General features: G+C 45.5%; 1 protein-coding gene across 1 annotated transcript; it reads right to left on the bottom strand.

Moving 5' to 3' along the window:
• Window positions 1–364: 364 nt before the first annotated feature.
• Window positions 365–7134, bottom strand: RNF224 (ring finger protein 224). The gene is made up of 2 exons (XM_054997296.1): window positions 7073–7134; window positions 365–872 (listed from the first exon to the last, which is right to left on the bottom strand). Exons 1-2 carry the CDS (start codon window positions 7090–7092, stop codon window positions 365–367), a joined length of 528 nt encoding a protein of 175 aa, XP_054853271.1. The 5' UTR covers window positions 7093–7134.
• Between the last annotated feature and the right edge of the window lie 8339 nt (window positions 7135–15473).

Raw genomic sequence — 15473 nt, 5'->3', positions numbered from 1 at the left:
TTTGTGGATAAAATTGGGCAGTAACCAATGTCAAAATCCACAGAAGACCCATAGAAGGACTGACAATTGGTTGAAGAAGACTGGCCTAACAGAACATTGGCATACTTGTAAACTGTCTGACATCATTAACAGAATATTCACGAATGTGGTGTGACCTGATCCAGAAATGGTTTATATACAGCTCAGGGTTAATCAGGAGATAAGATTGGGAACCAATCAAAACAAAGGATTTCCTGCAAAATGGCTGAGAAAGGTGGACAGTTTCAGAAAAACAGCTGGCCAACAGGCTTGTTTTCAGACCTAAAATGGCCCTCGTTTTAGGTTTCATGGGGGCCAGCCCTTGCCACCCATATCAAAAACTCAGTCAGCCCTGAAAAGCAGCTGTGGTCACACAGCAAAGGCAGTGGCCACAGCAGTTATTTTGTGGAAAATATGGCCGTGGCAGGGTCTCCTGGCAAAGGCCTGTGGGCTGCTGTGTGATTGGCTTCTCCTTGGCAGGTGTTTTTGAGGCCTCTTCATATTCCATCTTGCCCACCACTCGAGGATGCTCCTTTTCAGACTTGACTGCTAAGAAGGCTGTCAAGTCCAAGTCAAGCATGGTCACTCCTCCACGAGGGGTAGGTGTATTTTGGCGGCACTGTGGGCACGGAATCCACCACTGCTCATTGGCCACCATGTTCAGGCGTCTGATGCAGGTCTGACAGAAAGTGTGGCCGCAGTAGAGGCGGCGCGGCAGGTGGGCTGACAGGTCGTAGGAGCAATAGCAGATGATACAGTCAATTTTATGACTGCTGCAGCTTGGGATGAGGGACTGGGCCTCTGGCCCCAGCTCTGCCATCTCATTGCTTTCAGCCTCTGGAGCCTGAGACATCCTGGGGGACAGGAAAACAAAGAGAGTTGCCAATCAATGCAACATCATAGACAAACATCTGTAATATTGACAAATCTCTGTCCGCTTTTGGACATCCTGAATATACTCTGGTTTCAAACTTGATCCTAACTGAGCTTTTCCACAAAGAGTTATCATGTCAGTTCTGGCTCCAAGTTGCATCAGTTTATCCCCCAATTTCTACACTATGTATTCTCTTGAGCCATTAGTTTTTGCCTTGAATTTTCCCCATTTTTTTTTCTGGTTCTTTTGGAACCACTCCTCCCACCCAGTCTTTTCCAAGAAATCAAATTTGAGTTGCATTTGTTGGTGTGTGTAATGTTTCCTGTACTTTTGCCTGCTCCTCCCATGACTACCCACTTCTAGGGTTGCCAGGTCCAGGTTGGGAAATTCCTGGAGATTTGGGGGTTGGGGCCTGGATAGAGTGGGGTTTGGGGAGGGGAAGGGCTCAGAATGGTATAATACCATAAAGTCCACTCTCTAAAGCAGCCATTTTCTCCAGGGGAACTGATCACTGTCACCTGGAGATGAGTTGTAATTCCAGCCACCCCCTGGAGGCTGGCAACCCTACCTACTTCCCACTGACTGGATCATGACTGTGGGAAACTCCCACCCTGTGCTCTTTCCCCTGCCTTGAAAATGAAGAAGTTTTATCCTTTGCGTCAGCAAAATTGAAAGCATTTCTTTAAAACACTCACTGGATGGCATCTATTTCTATATTGCTATAAGAACTCCAGGAGGATCATTGTTTTTCCTATGTGCTTGCATCAATTGGTAATGTTTTCTTTCTGTGCCTGCAAAATATATATTTCCACAGTCTTGGGCTCTCTGGGTTGAAGCTGCTGTTATGGCTGCATGACTTTAGGGGGGGCAGTAAGGTTGGTACCTGCAACAAGCTGGGGAGGGGTCTCCCAACCATCCCATTCCTTCCAACAAACAAGCTCACTACAGGGCTTTGCCTCATAGTCTACTTGAACACAGAGGCAAGGCAAGTTTCTTCACTGACTGCCTGGTGGCTTATTCCTCTCACTTGGTTCCCAGTCACCCCCAAATGCTCCTCCTCACCACTTTTAAAGCACACCCCAACTGTGGCCCATGCCCCAGCTTCTTCCACCTCCTTTCAGGTGCCTTCAATGAGGCACGCCCACATCAGTTGCAACTGCACCTGCAAATGCTGGCCAGTCACCTCTGGAACACCTGCCTGATAGGCCTCTTTGATCCAGTCTCCTAACAGCCTTTGAAGCAGAATCATGTGGGTCAACTCTGTGCCTGGACACATGTTCGTGTTGCCATGAAGCTGTCCCCACCCCAGGACAGGCGTCTCTGAGACTGCCTTGGTCACACACAGCCGTTTGCTTCCTTGAACTTTTATAGGTAGAAGAGCACTCATTGCTCTTTCCCTTATATGATTAACGTTAAGTACTTGTAGCTTGAAAGTGATTGACTAGGTGGATGTGTAATTCCATTTGACTGACTGACTGACTGACTGAACACATTTATATCCCGCCCTCCCAGCGAGTTGGCTCAGGGCAGGTTACAGCAATAGATAAATTACAATGGATAAAACAGTAGAACAATAAAATCACATCTCAACATAGCAGTATACATTTCAGTATCCCAGATGGGGTGTCATTCCCCTTTCCCTGCACACCATACACACAGGGAAAGAGGGCGGAGGTGCGGGTTGGTGAACTCTAACTCCCCAGCGCATGGGGGGGGGCAGATGGACCATATAGCCTCCCCACTAGTAGAAGACCAGCAGGGAGGCAACTTAGAATGGATCCAAGTGCTGGCCTCAACCATATGCCTGGCAGAACATTTCTGTTTTACAGGCCCACCCAAAAGATGTAAGGTCTTGGCGGGCCCAAGTGTCTTCTGACAGAGAGTTCCACCAATTCGGGGCCAGGACGGAAAATGCCCTGGCCCTGGTTGAGGCCAGCTGAGCCTCCCTGGGGCCAGGGGCCACCAGTAGGTGTTTACTTGCTGATCTAAGGGCTCTCCAGGGTACATATGGGGAGAGGCGGTCCGTCAGGTATGCTGGTCTCAGTCCATTTAGAGCTTTATAGGTCAAGACCAAAACCTTGAACCTGATCTGGAACTCCACAGGGACCCAATGTCACTGCTGCAGAGTTGGGGTCACATGTGCCCTGAATGAAATTCCTGTCAGGTCATGAGCAGCAGCATTTTGGACCCGCTGCAATTTCCGGGTCAAACGCAAGGGAAGCCCTGCATAGAGTGAGTTACAGTAATCTAATGTGGATGTGACCATTGCATGGATCACTGTCATTAGGTCATGGGTTGAGAGATAGGGGGCAAGCTGCCTGGCCTGTCGGAGGTGGAAAAAGGCAGTACAGGCTGCTGCCGTGACCTGGGCCTCCATAGAGAAGGAGGAATCCAGTGTCACGCCAAGACTCCTGACCGATGAGACGGGCACAAGTGGTGCCCTGTCAAAGGCCAGGAGCTGGATCCCCACATCTACTCACCCACAGTCCAAGTACAGGACCTCCATCTTCGTGGGGTTCAATTTCAGTCTGCTCTGCTTCACCCATCCAGACACGACCCCCAACGCTCTAATTAGGGCAATGGGAGCAGAGCCAGGCTGGCCGTCCAAGAACAGATACAACTGGGTGTCATCCGCCTACTGATGGCAATCCAGTCCGAAACTCTGTGGCAGCTGGGCGAGAGGACACATATAAAGATTGAACAACAAAGGGGAGAGTAACACCCCCGACAGGACACCGCACATCAATGGTTGGCGTGCTGATAACCTCTCCCCCAGCACCACTCTCTGTCCCTGACCATGGAGAAAAGAGACAAGCCACTGCAAGGCAGTCCCTCAAATCCCCGCATCAGAGAGGCGGTGGGTCAACAGATCATGGTCAACCGTGTTGAACGCTGCTGAGAGATCTAGCAATACCAGCAGTGCCAACCCACCCTGGGCGGAAACCAGACTGGAATGGGTCCAGGACCGATTAATCTTCCAGGAAACCCTGTAGCTGCTCCACCACCACTCGCTCAATCACCTTACCCAGAAACTAGAGGTTCGAGTTTGGGCGGTAATTGGATGGATCGGTGGGGTCCAAAGTCAGTTTTTTCAGAAGGGGCCTCACCACGGCTTCCTTTAACGCCCCAGGAAAAACCCCAGAGCTCAACGATAGATTGATAATAGCCTCCAACAGGGCCCTTAGCCCATCAACACTGGCCTTAACCAGCCACAAGGGGCAGGGGTCCAAGGGGCACATAGTGGGCCTCATCAGCCGCAGGATCCTGTCAACATCCTCCTGGGAGACCAGAATGAAATGATCCAAGGTCAGGCCAGAAGATGGCCAAGGGGTCTCCAGTTCTTTTACTGTATCAACTGTGGCCGGCAGGTCGCAGTGGAGGGACAAGACTTTATCCACAAAAAAGCTCCAAAAAACCTCACAGCTAATAGCCGAATTCCTAATTTGTCAGTCTCCCTGCAAGAGGGAGACCAAGGACCAAACTACCTGAAATAATTTCGCCGGGCGTGAGCTTGCAGATGCTATGGAGGCAGCTTCTTTGCTGCCTTCACAGCCACCTCATAGGCCTTCATAAACACTCTATAAGATGATCTTGCCTCTTCACTCTGATTCTGCCGCCACACTCGCTCCAGCCATCTCAGTTCCTGTTTCAGCCACCGTAGCTCCTCTGTGTATCTGGGGGCTAGCCTGGCATGGGAACAGAGGGGGCAATGGGGAGCAATTTCATCGATGACTTTGGAGAGACAGCTATGACAGTCCTCCACCAGCTCATCTAATGAACCGCCAAGGGGCATTGGATCCCACAGAGCATTCTGGAAACCAATCAGATCCATTAGTCACCACAGGTGAGCATAAATCTACTTGCTGCCTATAGAGGAAGGGGCTGGCACACCCAGATGGGCCTTCAGGACAAAGTAGTCTGACCATGGCACCGCCCCAGTGGCATCAAGGTCCACCTGAATCCCCATCCCAAAGATCAAATCTAGCGTGTGACCCGCTTGATGTGTGGGAGCTGAAACAAATTGAGAGAGCCCTAGTGCTGCCATGAATGACACTAACAGTGCAATCCTATGGAGAGTTACTCCAGTCTAAGGCCATTGACTTCAGTGGGCTTAGATTGGAGTAACTCTGCATAGGATTGCACTGTAAGTCTGTAGCCTGTAAGGAGGCGGCATCATCGATGTGGACATTGAAATCACCCAAGCCTAATAGCCTAGGGTGCTCCAAAGCCCACTCTGTCACCACCTCCAACAGGCTTGAAAGGGTAGCTGCTGGTGCACTAGCCTGTCGGTACACCAGACGGATAGCCAAACTCTCCTCAGCACCCCACGTCAGGCCAACACAATCAATGCCAGTGTTCTTTGTTGCGGGGAGTGGCCTGAAGGAGAAACTCCCAAATGAGTATGGCCACCCCCCAACCATCCATCTGGGACTGGTGAAGGACCAAGAACCCTTGGGGGGGGGGTCAATTCCTTCAAGGCGACTGTTTCGCCATCCCTCACCCAGGTCTCGGTGACACAACCAAGTCTACATTTTTCACTGCGAAGAAATCTTGCAGTGTCTTGGTCTTATTGTTTATGGACCTGGTGTTACACAACAGCAGAGTTGAAGGGATGTAGTTCAATCTCCTAGCCCCACAACCACCATGCCTCAAGATGGGATGAAGGTTGGAAGGACACCGAGCCCTACCTTGTCTCTGTGGCCTTCCATTCCAAAACAACATCCCACTGCCATACCTTCCTCAACCCCGGAGCACTGGGATCCCCAGCTCCATTCCGGTCTCCTCTCTCACAGCCCCCCCGCCACGTAGAATTTGTTATCAAAAATGCTTTTTAAAACTAATTGGCAGCCCCAAACATCCAAATATTGGGGTGTCTGTACAGGGACAATATAGTAATTTTCACACACATGCACACCTAGCTCCTCTTCTAAAAGTATATATAGTTTTGTTGCACATGTGCTGTATCAATATAGTGCATCTGCAACAAAACAAAAAACAAAGGGGGGATAGTGTTAGGATGCCACCAACAAAGATAGCACCCTTGCTCAAAAGTCCTGAATGTTTAAAGGAATATCTGTAAGAAGATAAACCTATATGGCAACTGGAAAAATGCAGAAGGATGGAAGTTGTGCAGAAGCTCCATGCTCAACACAGTTCTGATGCTAGTAGATTAACTGCTAAGAAAAGCAAGAATAATTTGCTTGTGTTGAAAAGCCCATCATTTTTACTCGGAAATAAATCCCACGCATTTTGATGGGGCTTATTTCTAACATATTTTCATCTTTTTATCCTTCCTCCAAGGTTCTCAGGGCATTGCACATGGTTCTCTCTGTTTCCATTTTATCCTCACAGCAACTCTGTGATGTAAGTCAGGCTGAGAGATATTGTGACTGGCCCAAGGCCATTGAATAAAAAAAGAGCATCACAGCTGAGTGGTCATTTGAACCCAGGTCTCCAAAGCTCTTGACTTGCTAGTCATCACCATACAAGAAGGCTGATTATTTCTAAGCAAGCTTCATAGGTTTACAATTCTAGGCTCCTTCACTTAGTAGCCTCTCCCCATGATGAAAAAAAAAATTGAAAGCCCAGAACACAGGCATTTTTTAATAGTTATACTCATGTTCCAAAACTTAAAAGGCTAACATGATTAACACAGCTACGATTAAGTCTTTGTAATTCACACTAATCTGGATGTCCCTATTTTGCTTTCTGGCAAAGCAGCAAACATGACCTGCTTGCCAAACCTCAGATCTGAGCTGTTTAAGAGTTTAGGTTTAGAAAAGCTGACCCTATTGTGATTGTGACCCCAATCCAACTGCTCAGCTTCAGGCATCGGTAGATTAAAAATTGCCTGGCTGAATCAGACCAATAAGTCAAAGATCAGCCAGCCATACACTTCTGGGAAGAGCATAAAGGCCTGCTTCTGGGATTTGCAACAATATGGAGAAAGGGATTAGTTCATCAAAGAGTTATGCCACAACATCAGTTCTTGCAAACCTTAAGTGGCCAATAAAAAACAGTGAGATCCACAGACTCCATTACTGTCAACCAGTAAGGGGATACCTCAGCTCCAAGCTAGCATGGCTGAGGCACCTGTTCTTCCAGGTCCCTGCTTGTTTTACTACCTACTCTGTCTGTCTTAACAACCTGCATCCAAATACCACACAAGAGACAACTTACGTTTCCGGCTGCTGTTCCATCCTTACAGTCCCCAGGCCAAAAACCTGTCCCACTCAGGGTTTTAGACCAAGGATTCCTTTGTGATCAGCAAATTGGTGCTGCTGATTGTTTCCGTGTGGCTCTTTGACGCTTCTCTCATAAGCCTTCCCACTCCGGTAATTATAGGAGTTCACATTTCAGACACAGTTGTGCTATTGTATCTGCCACGAGGAAGCCAACCTAGTAAGGTAGAGTTACTGTTGCCCCAGCTGACAATAGCCTCTGAAATGCAATCACCAGCTCTCTGCCTGCCTGTCTTCCGGGGAAGAGCTTAATATTAATCTCTGTGGCAGCTCCTTGGATCTCATTAGTGAAATGAGTCAATGACAAGAGAACATTAGCTTTTGGGCTTCTCCCAGGACTGTACCATAACTCTAAGATTTTGGACACTTTGGTAGCTATTCATTGTGCAATGTATGTGGCTATCTTATCTAGGCTGATTCCAGATGACTAACCTTAAGGAGCTTCATGCCACCCTCTTCCGGATCGTGACGGGGAAAATGCGAAATATCGCGTTTCCTCACGCGAGTTTTGCACGTTTGGATGCTCCCTCCATCAGAGGTGAGGTGAGTAGCTATGTATGACGGGGCCTTTTCTGTGGTGGCAGCCTAAATATGGAACTCTCTCCACATGGATGTCCTCCTGGCACTTGAGCCACTGCAGTCTGGGACTTTTCTGTTCACTCCAGCTCTGAGTTCAGTTTTTTAAAATAACTCACTCCCTTCCTCTCTGTGATGTATTCTGATTTTATTGAATGTGGTTAGGAAATTAATACATTATTTGCTGTTTTTAATATTTTAATATGTTTACTATTTATTGAACTGTTTTGAATGGAGTTTTTATCTGTTCCAGAAGCTTTTAGATGAGCATTGAGGTAGAAATCTTTGAAATAAATCAATATTCTGAAAGCCAGTGTGGCACTGTAGAGTGTTGGACTAGGAAAGGGGGGACCCGTATTCAGATCCTCTCTCTGCCATGAAGCTCAGAATGACCATGGACCAGTCACTCTCCCTCAACTCCCTGAACTACCTCACAGGATAGTTGTGGCAAAAGGGAGCACAATTAATACCAACAGAGAGCTCCTTGAAGAAAGAGCAGAATCAAAACACAGAAAGATATTCATTGACTGATCTCCTCTTCTGCAGTTTGATGTCTCATAACCTCTATAAACTATCTCTTTCATAGAACAACAGTTCCCAGAATTCCTTTGCTGGTAGCCATGATAGTGAAACAGGAATATATTAGTATAGTAGATAGACAACCTGTCAACCCAGTATGCCTCAGCAGTGAAAAAGGCAAATGATGCTAGGGATTATTTGGAAAGGGATTGAAAAAAAAAACCAGCCAATAATGCCCCTGCATTTATGGTGCAGCCCCAGCCCCAGCCCCCCACTTACCTTCCTCTGATGCTAGGGTGGTGGAGGCCTCCTTCGCTGCTCTGCAGGTCTGCGCAGCAGATGAGAAAGCCAAAAACGGCCTTTCCATCCCTCAAATGGCAGCTGTGGCTGCCATTTGAGGGGTGGAAAGGCCATTTTTGGCCTTCCCTGCTGCCCTGCGTACCCGCAGGGCAACAGAGGAGGAGGAAGAGGGCCCTCCCGCCCCTCAAATGGCAGCTGCGGCTGCCATTTGAGGGCCAAAAAGGCTGTTTTTGGCTTCCTCAGCTGGTCTGTGCGCCTGCAGGGCAGCAGAGGAGGCCAAAAAGGGCCCTCCCATCTCCTGAATGGCAGTTGCAGCTGCCATTTTAGGGGTGGGAGTTTTCCACCTCCTCTGCTGCCGCATGGGCCTCCAGGGCAACGGAGGAGGCCTCCACCACCCCAGCATCAGATGAAAGGTAAGTGGGGGCTGGGGCTTAGGAGGGGGGTGAGGGGCTGTGGCTGGGGGTTGGGCCGTTTAAAGGGCCCTGCCGCTTGCAAGCAGTAGGTCCCTTTAAACTATCAGCTGGCAGTCCGCGAGAGGGGGATCCCCCCTGCCGCCTGCCAGCTGATAGTTTAAAGGGACCTGCCACTTGCAAGTGGCAGGAAAAGTTTAAATGGCCATTTCCCCCAGGGAAATGGCCATTTAAACTGGCCCTTTAATACGAACCAAACGAACCAGTAGTCCAGCTCATGGAAGTTCGTGGAAACAAGCTTCCACGAACCCTGGTTCATGAACCCCCAAACTGGGCTGGTTCATGGGTTTTTTTGGTTCATATTTAGGTTTGTGCCCATCTCTAGTTTGGAGCACCTTTCCTACGAGGAAAAGCTGAAGAAACCAGGAGTGTAAATACACGTGAATTACCTGAGACGCTCAAGTGCAGGATTTTATGTGTGGTCCTCAATTCACGTGCAGGCTGTTCTTGCTTGGCGCATGTACATACTGCTTTCACGGGAGCTCCCTTTGTGTGATTGCATCTGCAAATGTGTCTGGAGGGCAGAAAGCCAATTCAGCTCTGTTTTTGCTGTGAGAACAAGTACTAGGCTCCTTTGACTTGCCTAACTGCATTTCTTTAAGGTGTGAGAAAGTGTCAAGATCTGCATTTCAATTAATGGTGGTGGGAGGTGAGGGAAACTGGGATACTTTAATAATAACAACAACAACAACATTTGATTTATATATGGTCCTTAAGGATGACTTAACACCCACTCAGAGCGGTTTACAAAGTATGTTACTATCCCCACAACAAAACACCCTGTGAGGTGGGTGGAGTTGAGAGAGCTAGAAGCTGTGACTAGCCCAAGGTCACCTGGCTGGCTTCTGGTGGAGGAGTGGGGAATCAAACCTGGTTCTCCAGATTAGAATCCTGCGCTCTTAACCATTACATCAAACTGGCTCTCAACCAGTTCTTAAACATGTTCCGGTTTGGGATTCATGGAGGTCTAACGCAGCTCCATTTGCGGAGCTGACCGGACTGCCGTTTTAAGCGGCCGGCGGGGTGAAAATAGCCCGCGGCCGACTGCTCTCAGGCGGAGAGCACGCAAAAAACGTTCAAGACCCTAGGGTGAGTTAGATCTCGGACGAGGGGGGGCTCTACATAACGGGTCCCCTCCCGATCCTTGAGGTCCCACCTTGCGACGGGTCGGCTACAATCTCTGCGGCAGTTTTGGGGCCAATTCGGCTGGCATAAGACCTACATACCCAAGCTTCGATTGGGGGAAGAAGTGGAAAGGAGAACTTGAAATCGAAACAGCGATTACAACCCGAGGAAAGTGAAGGGAAGGTAAAGATCACTATCTTCCGATACGGGACAGATTGATAAAAACAGAGAGGAAAAAAAGTAGACTTTTAAACTGCAACAGACTAGCGAAAAGGAGGGGAAGCTTCGGCAGGAGTTGTATTAGAAAAGAGACTAAGTTTAAAGAAGTTATTAAAGAAATTGGATTATTGTTTTGAATACCTGTGGCTTTGGAGCTGTGAGAAAAAGACACCATCGCGAGACCTGCTGTGGGAAGACGGGAGACAGGAAGTGCGTAACAACAATAGAGCGGCTGGAGAGAAGCGGCCCTTGCTGGAGGGCAGGAAGAAGGGAATCGCCATCTTTGAGAGGGGAAGGGTCGCGGCTTCAGCGGAAAAGGAAGTAGGCCATATTGGATTATAAAATCATAGAGAGACCATAGAGAAAAGACGCCCGACATTTTGGACCCTTTAAAATTAATTTATGCAAGAAGACCGGGACATTTGAAATAAAAAGGTACTAAATTTAACGCCACGGAGCTAAGGAAGAGAGCGGATTCGTGGGAGCGAGCCAAAGCAAGCCCCACGATGTCGAAGAAAGAGTGGCAATTGGCAATAGAAAACCTGGATAAAAAACTTTTGGAGGTGATTAAAGAATTTAAAGACATGAAATTGGAGCTGATCAAAGAGGTTAAACAGACAGTAAAATCGGAGCTGTCAGAAGTAAAATCGGAGCTGTCAGAAGTGAAGAAAGGTATGGAAACAATACAAAGTGAATTACAAGGGACGCAGCAGAGAGTTAAAACAGTAGAAGGAGCGATGGAGAACTTAGCAGATACGCAACAAACAGAGATGAGGTTGATGAGGGGAAGGATGGCGGTTGCGGAAAGTAGACATATGGAGAAGCAGCTCAGATTTCGTGGCCTGCCGGAAATGGAAGGAAAGACAGCGCAAGAGCAGATGACGGAGGTGTTAGCTGAATACCTGGGGAAGGAGGAGGAGGATGTTGTGGCTATCCTAGATGTGGCATATCGTGTGAACTCGAGAATTGCAACCCAGAGAAAAGTACCAAGAGACGTGATTGTACAATTTACAACAAGAAACATGAAAGAGAAGATTGTGACTAAACAGTTTCAAGATCCATTGGAGATCGATGGCAAGACAATCATTATAATGAAGGAACTACCCAGATCAGTGCTACTAGATCGGAAAAAATATAAAGCGCTAATCCAGATGCTGAAGGACATGAAAATCAGGTACAGATGGGAGCTCCCAGAGGGTTTGTCCTTCGAATTTGGAGGCGCCAAAAAGCGTATCAGATCTGAGCGGGAGATGGAGCGATTTATAAGGGGCAATGAAAAAGACTTACCAACAAGATTATGAATATGGAGTGTAAAGTATTATCTTGGAATGTAAATGGACTAAATTCACCGAATAAGAGAAAAAATATTTTTCACTGGCTACTAAAACAAAAATGTGATATTGTTTGTTTGCAAGAGACTCATATTCGAAAACAGGATGTAAAATATTTAAAATTGGGAAAATTGGGCAAGGACTTTGTAGCGGCCTCAAGTAAGAAAAAAAGAGGAGTGGTGCTGTATGTAAAAGAGGAGCTACAACCAAAATTCATAATGAAAGATGTGGAAGCCAGATTTGTAGCAGTGGAATGTACTTGGAACCTAAAGAGAGTGTTGGTAGTCGGAATTTACGCACCTAATGGTGCAAAAGAGAGCTTCTTTGAGGAGCTGAGGAAGCATTTAGACGATCTTTCATATGATCAGATAATTCTTGCTGGAGACTTCAATGGAGTGACAGACTTGGAATTGGATAAAAAGACTACAATGTCACAAAAGAAAAGAGGACTATTACCAAAGCTCTTTTTTGAGTTGACTCAACAAGAGACTCTTGAAGATGTATGGAGGAGAGAATATCCTAAAAGCAGACAGTTTACCTTTTATTCTGCAAGGCACTCCACATTATCAAGAATTGACATGATCTGGGCCTCAAAAGATTTGGCGTTATGGACTAAAGATGTAGAAATAATGCCGATGGTAGGCTCAGATCATAACCCAATCATGTGGAAATTAGGGAAAAGGAGAAAGCGGAAAGCATGGAGAATAAATGAGGACTTGCTACAGGAAAAAGAGAATTTGGAAATATTGAGAAGAGAGACAAAGTTTTTCATACAATATAATGTGAATAAAGAAGTACCAACTGATAAAGTTTGGGATGCTTACAAGGCGGTTATAAGGGGTATACTAATGGACTTAAATGGTAGAGCAAGAAAGAAGAAAGAGGAGAAGAGACAAGAGATTGAGGAGAAAATAAAAGCTAAGGAAATACAGTTAAAAAAGAGACCAGGGAAAAAGAAATTATACCAGGAAATTAAAATATTGCAAGAACAGCTAACAGCAATGAGTAATAAAGAATTGGAGTGGAATCTCAAAAGGCTGAATCAGAAAGCGTTTGAGGGTGCAAATAAACCTGGGAAGTACCTGGCATGGCAACTGAAGAAGAGAAGGGAAAAGAAAACAATAAATAAAATTTGTGAAGATGACAAAACGTATTTGGAACAGACTACCATTAGTAGAGCCTTTTATAAATTTTACGCTAAACTGTACAACAAGAAAGAAGTAAATAAAGACTCAATAGCGTCATATCTGGAGAAAATGACGCTACCAGAAATCTCGGACGCTTGGAGAAATAAACTGAATAGTGAAGTAACGGATGAGGAAATAAGTAAGGCAATACAATCTGCAAATCTAGGAAAGGCGCCAGGGCCAGATGGACTTACAGCTAAATTTTATAAGACTATGGCCAATGAGCTGGCACCATTCCTAAAGGAGGTGATCAATGGAGTTCTAAGGGATCAAAGGATTCCAGACACTTGGTCTGAAGCGAACATATCATTGATCCCAAAAGAGAGCCAAGATTTGACCAATGTGAAAAATTACAGACCTATATCGTTACTCAACAACGACTATAAAATTTTTGCGAAGATACTGGCGGAGAGACTGAAAGGGTGGCTTTCGGAAGTTATAGAGGAGGAGCAAGCAGGCTTTTTGCCAGACAGACAAATAAGAGACAATTTAAGGACAGTGATTGATGCTATTGAATATTATGACAAGCGTTGTGATAAAGAGGTTGGTTTCTTCTTTGTTGACGCTGAAAAGGCATTTGACAACTTAAACTGGGACTTTATGTTTGCCACTATGGAAAAGCTACAATTAGGAGAAAGATTCATCAGAGCAATTAAGGAAATTTACAGAGACCAGACTGCAGCAATTGTGGTGAATGATGAATTGACCAAGAAATTGACTATAAGCAAAGGAACAAGACAAGGTTGCCCGTTGTCTCCACTGTTGTTCATTTTAGTATTGGAGATTCTGATGATACAAATACGACAAGACGAGGAAATTCGAGGAATAAAAATAAAGGACTATTCATACAAGGTCAGAGCATTTGCGGATGACATAATGTTAATTGTAGAGGACCCACTGGAGAACATGCCAAAAGTGATAGATAAGATCAAGGAGTTTGGAGACTTGGCAGGTTTCTTCATTAACAAAAAGAAGTCAAAGATACTATGCAAAAACATGACTAAGCAGAAACAACAATTGTTAATGGAAACAACGGATTGTGAAGTAACAAGTAAGGTGAAATATTTGGGAATTGAACTGACTGCAAAGAATATAGATTTGTTCAAGAATAATTATGAAAAATTGTGGATTCAGATTGAGAGAGACTTGATTAAATGGAATAGGCTCAATCTGTCATGGTTGGGTAGGATTGCAGCGGTTAAAATGAATGTGTTACCAAGAGTGATGTTTTTGCTACAGACAATACCAATCATCAGAGACTCTAAACAATTTGAAAAATGGCAGAGGAAAATATCAGATTTTGTATGGGCAGGCAAGAAGCCTCGAGTGAAAATGAAAGTTTTACAAGATGCAAAGGAAAGAGGCGGAATGCAACTGCCCAACCTGAGACTTTACCACGATGCAATCTGCCTAGTTTGGTTGAAAGAGTGGATGACATTAAAGAACAAGAAACTATTAGCCCTAGAGGGATATAAAAAAATATTTGGATGGCATGCATACCTATGGCATGACAAAGTAAAGGTCAACTCGATGTTCCTGCACCATTTTGTACGGAGAAGTCTATACACAATCTGGAAGAAGTACAGAATTTACCTACAAGAAGGAACTCCTTGGTGGGTGGTTCCATATGAGGTGATAGACCCGAGAGCTGTTGATAACGAAAGACAATGTTTGACTTATAAAGAAATAACTAAAATAGAAGCATCTAAACTTAGAATAAAGACGCAAGAGGAACTATCACCGAACTACGATTGGTTCCAGTATAGACAGATCAGAGATTTGTATAACTCGGACTCTGTAAAGGGAGGTATACGAATAGAGAATTCGGAACTAGAGCAGACCCTTCTTAAAGAGGACAAGAAAAGAATATCCAAGGTATACCAAGTACTGTTGAAATGGTATACTGAGGATGAGACAGTTAAAACACAAATGGTGAAATGGGCTATAAATTTTAACAAAGAGATAACAATGGAGGCATGGGAATACTTGTGGAAGACTACAATGAAGACAACGACATGTACAAATATTAAAGAGAATATCTACAAAATGATCTATCGTTGGTACATGACACCAAAGAAGATTGCGCTAGGGAATTTGAACACTTCTAATAAATGCTGGAAATGTAGGAAGCATGAGGGCTCCCTCTATCATATGTGGTGGTCGTGTGAGGTAGCTAGGCAGTACTGGGGGGAAATAATAAGAGAAATGAGTGAAATTTTACAATTTCAAATAAATAAGAACCCAGAACTCCTGCTACTAAACTTGGGAATGGAGGGAATTCCAGCCCATCATAGGACGTTGATATTTTATATGACAGCAGCAGCTAGACTTTTGTATGCGCAAAAATGGAAAGTACAAGAAGTGCCAACTATTGAAGATTGGACCTACAAATTGCTGTACATGGCAGAAATGGACAAGATGACAAGAAAACTGAGAAATCTGGACTCAGGGCAGTTTAACACAGATTGGGAGAAGCTGAAACAATATCTGGAGAAGAAATGGGAGGTGGGAGGAAAACTGTGGCAGTTTGAGAACTACTGAAGTATAATAAAATGTAGAGGGGGGTGACTTTACCGGGGGGGGAAGAGATAAATGTGAATTTATAAGCAGTT

Source organism: Eublepharis macularius, chromosome 14 (assembly GCF_028583425.1).
Source record: "Eublepharis macularius isolate TG4126 chromosome 14, MPM_Emac_v1.0, whole genome shotgun sequence".
NCBI classification, from domain to species: Eukaryota; Metazoa; Chordata; class Lepidosauria; order Squamata; family Eublepharidae; genus Eublepharis; species Eublepharis macularius.
This window is presented reverse-complemented; position numbering and strand designations above follow the sequence as displayed.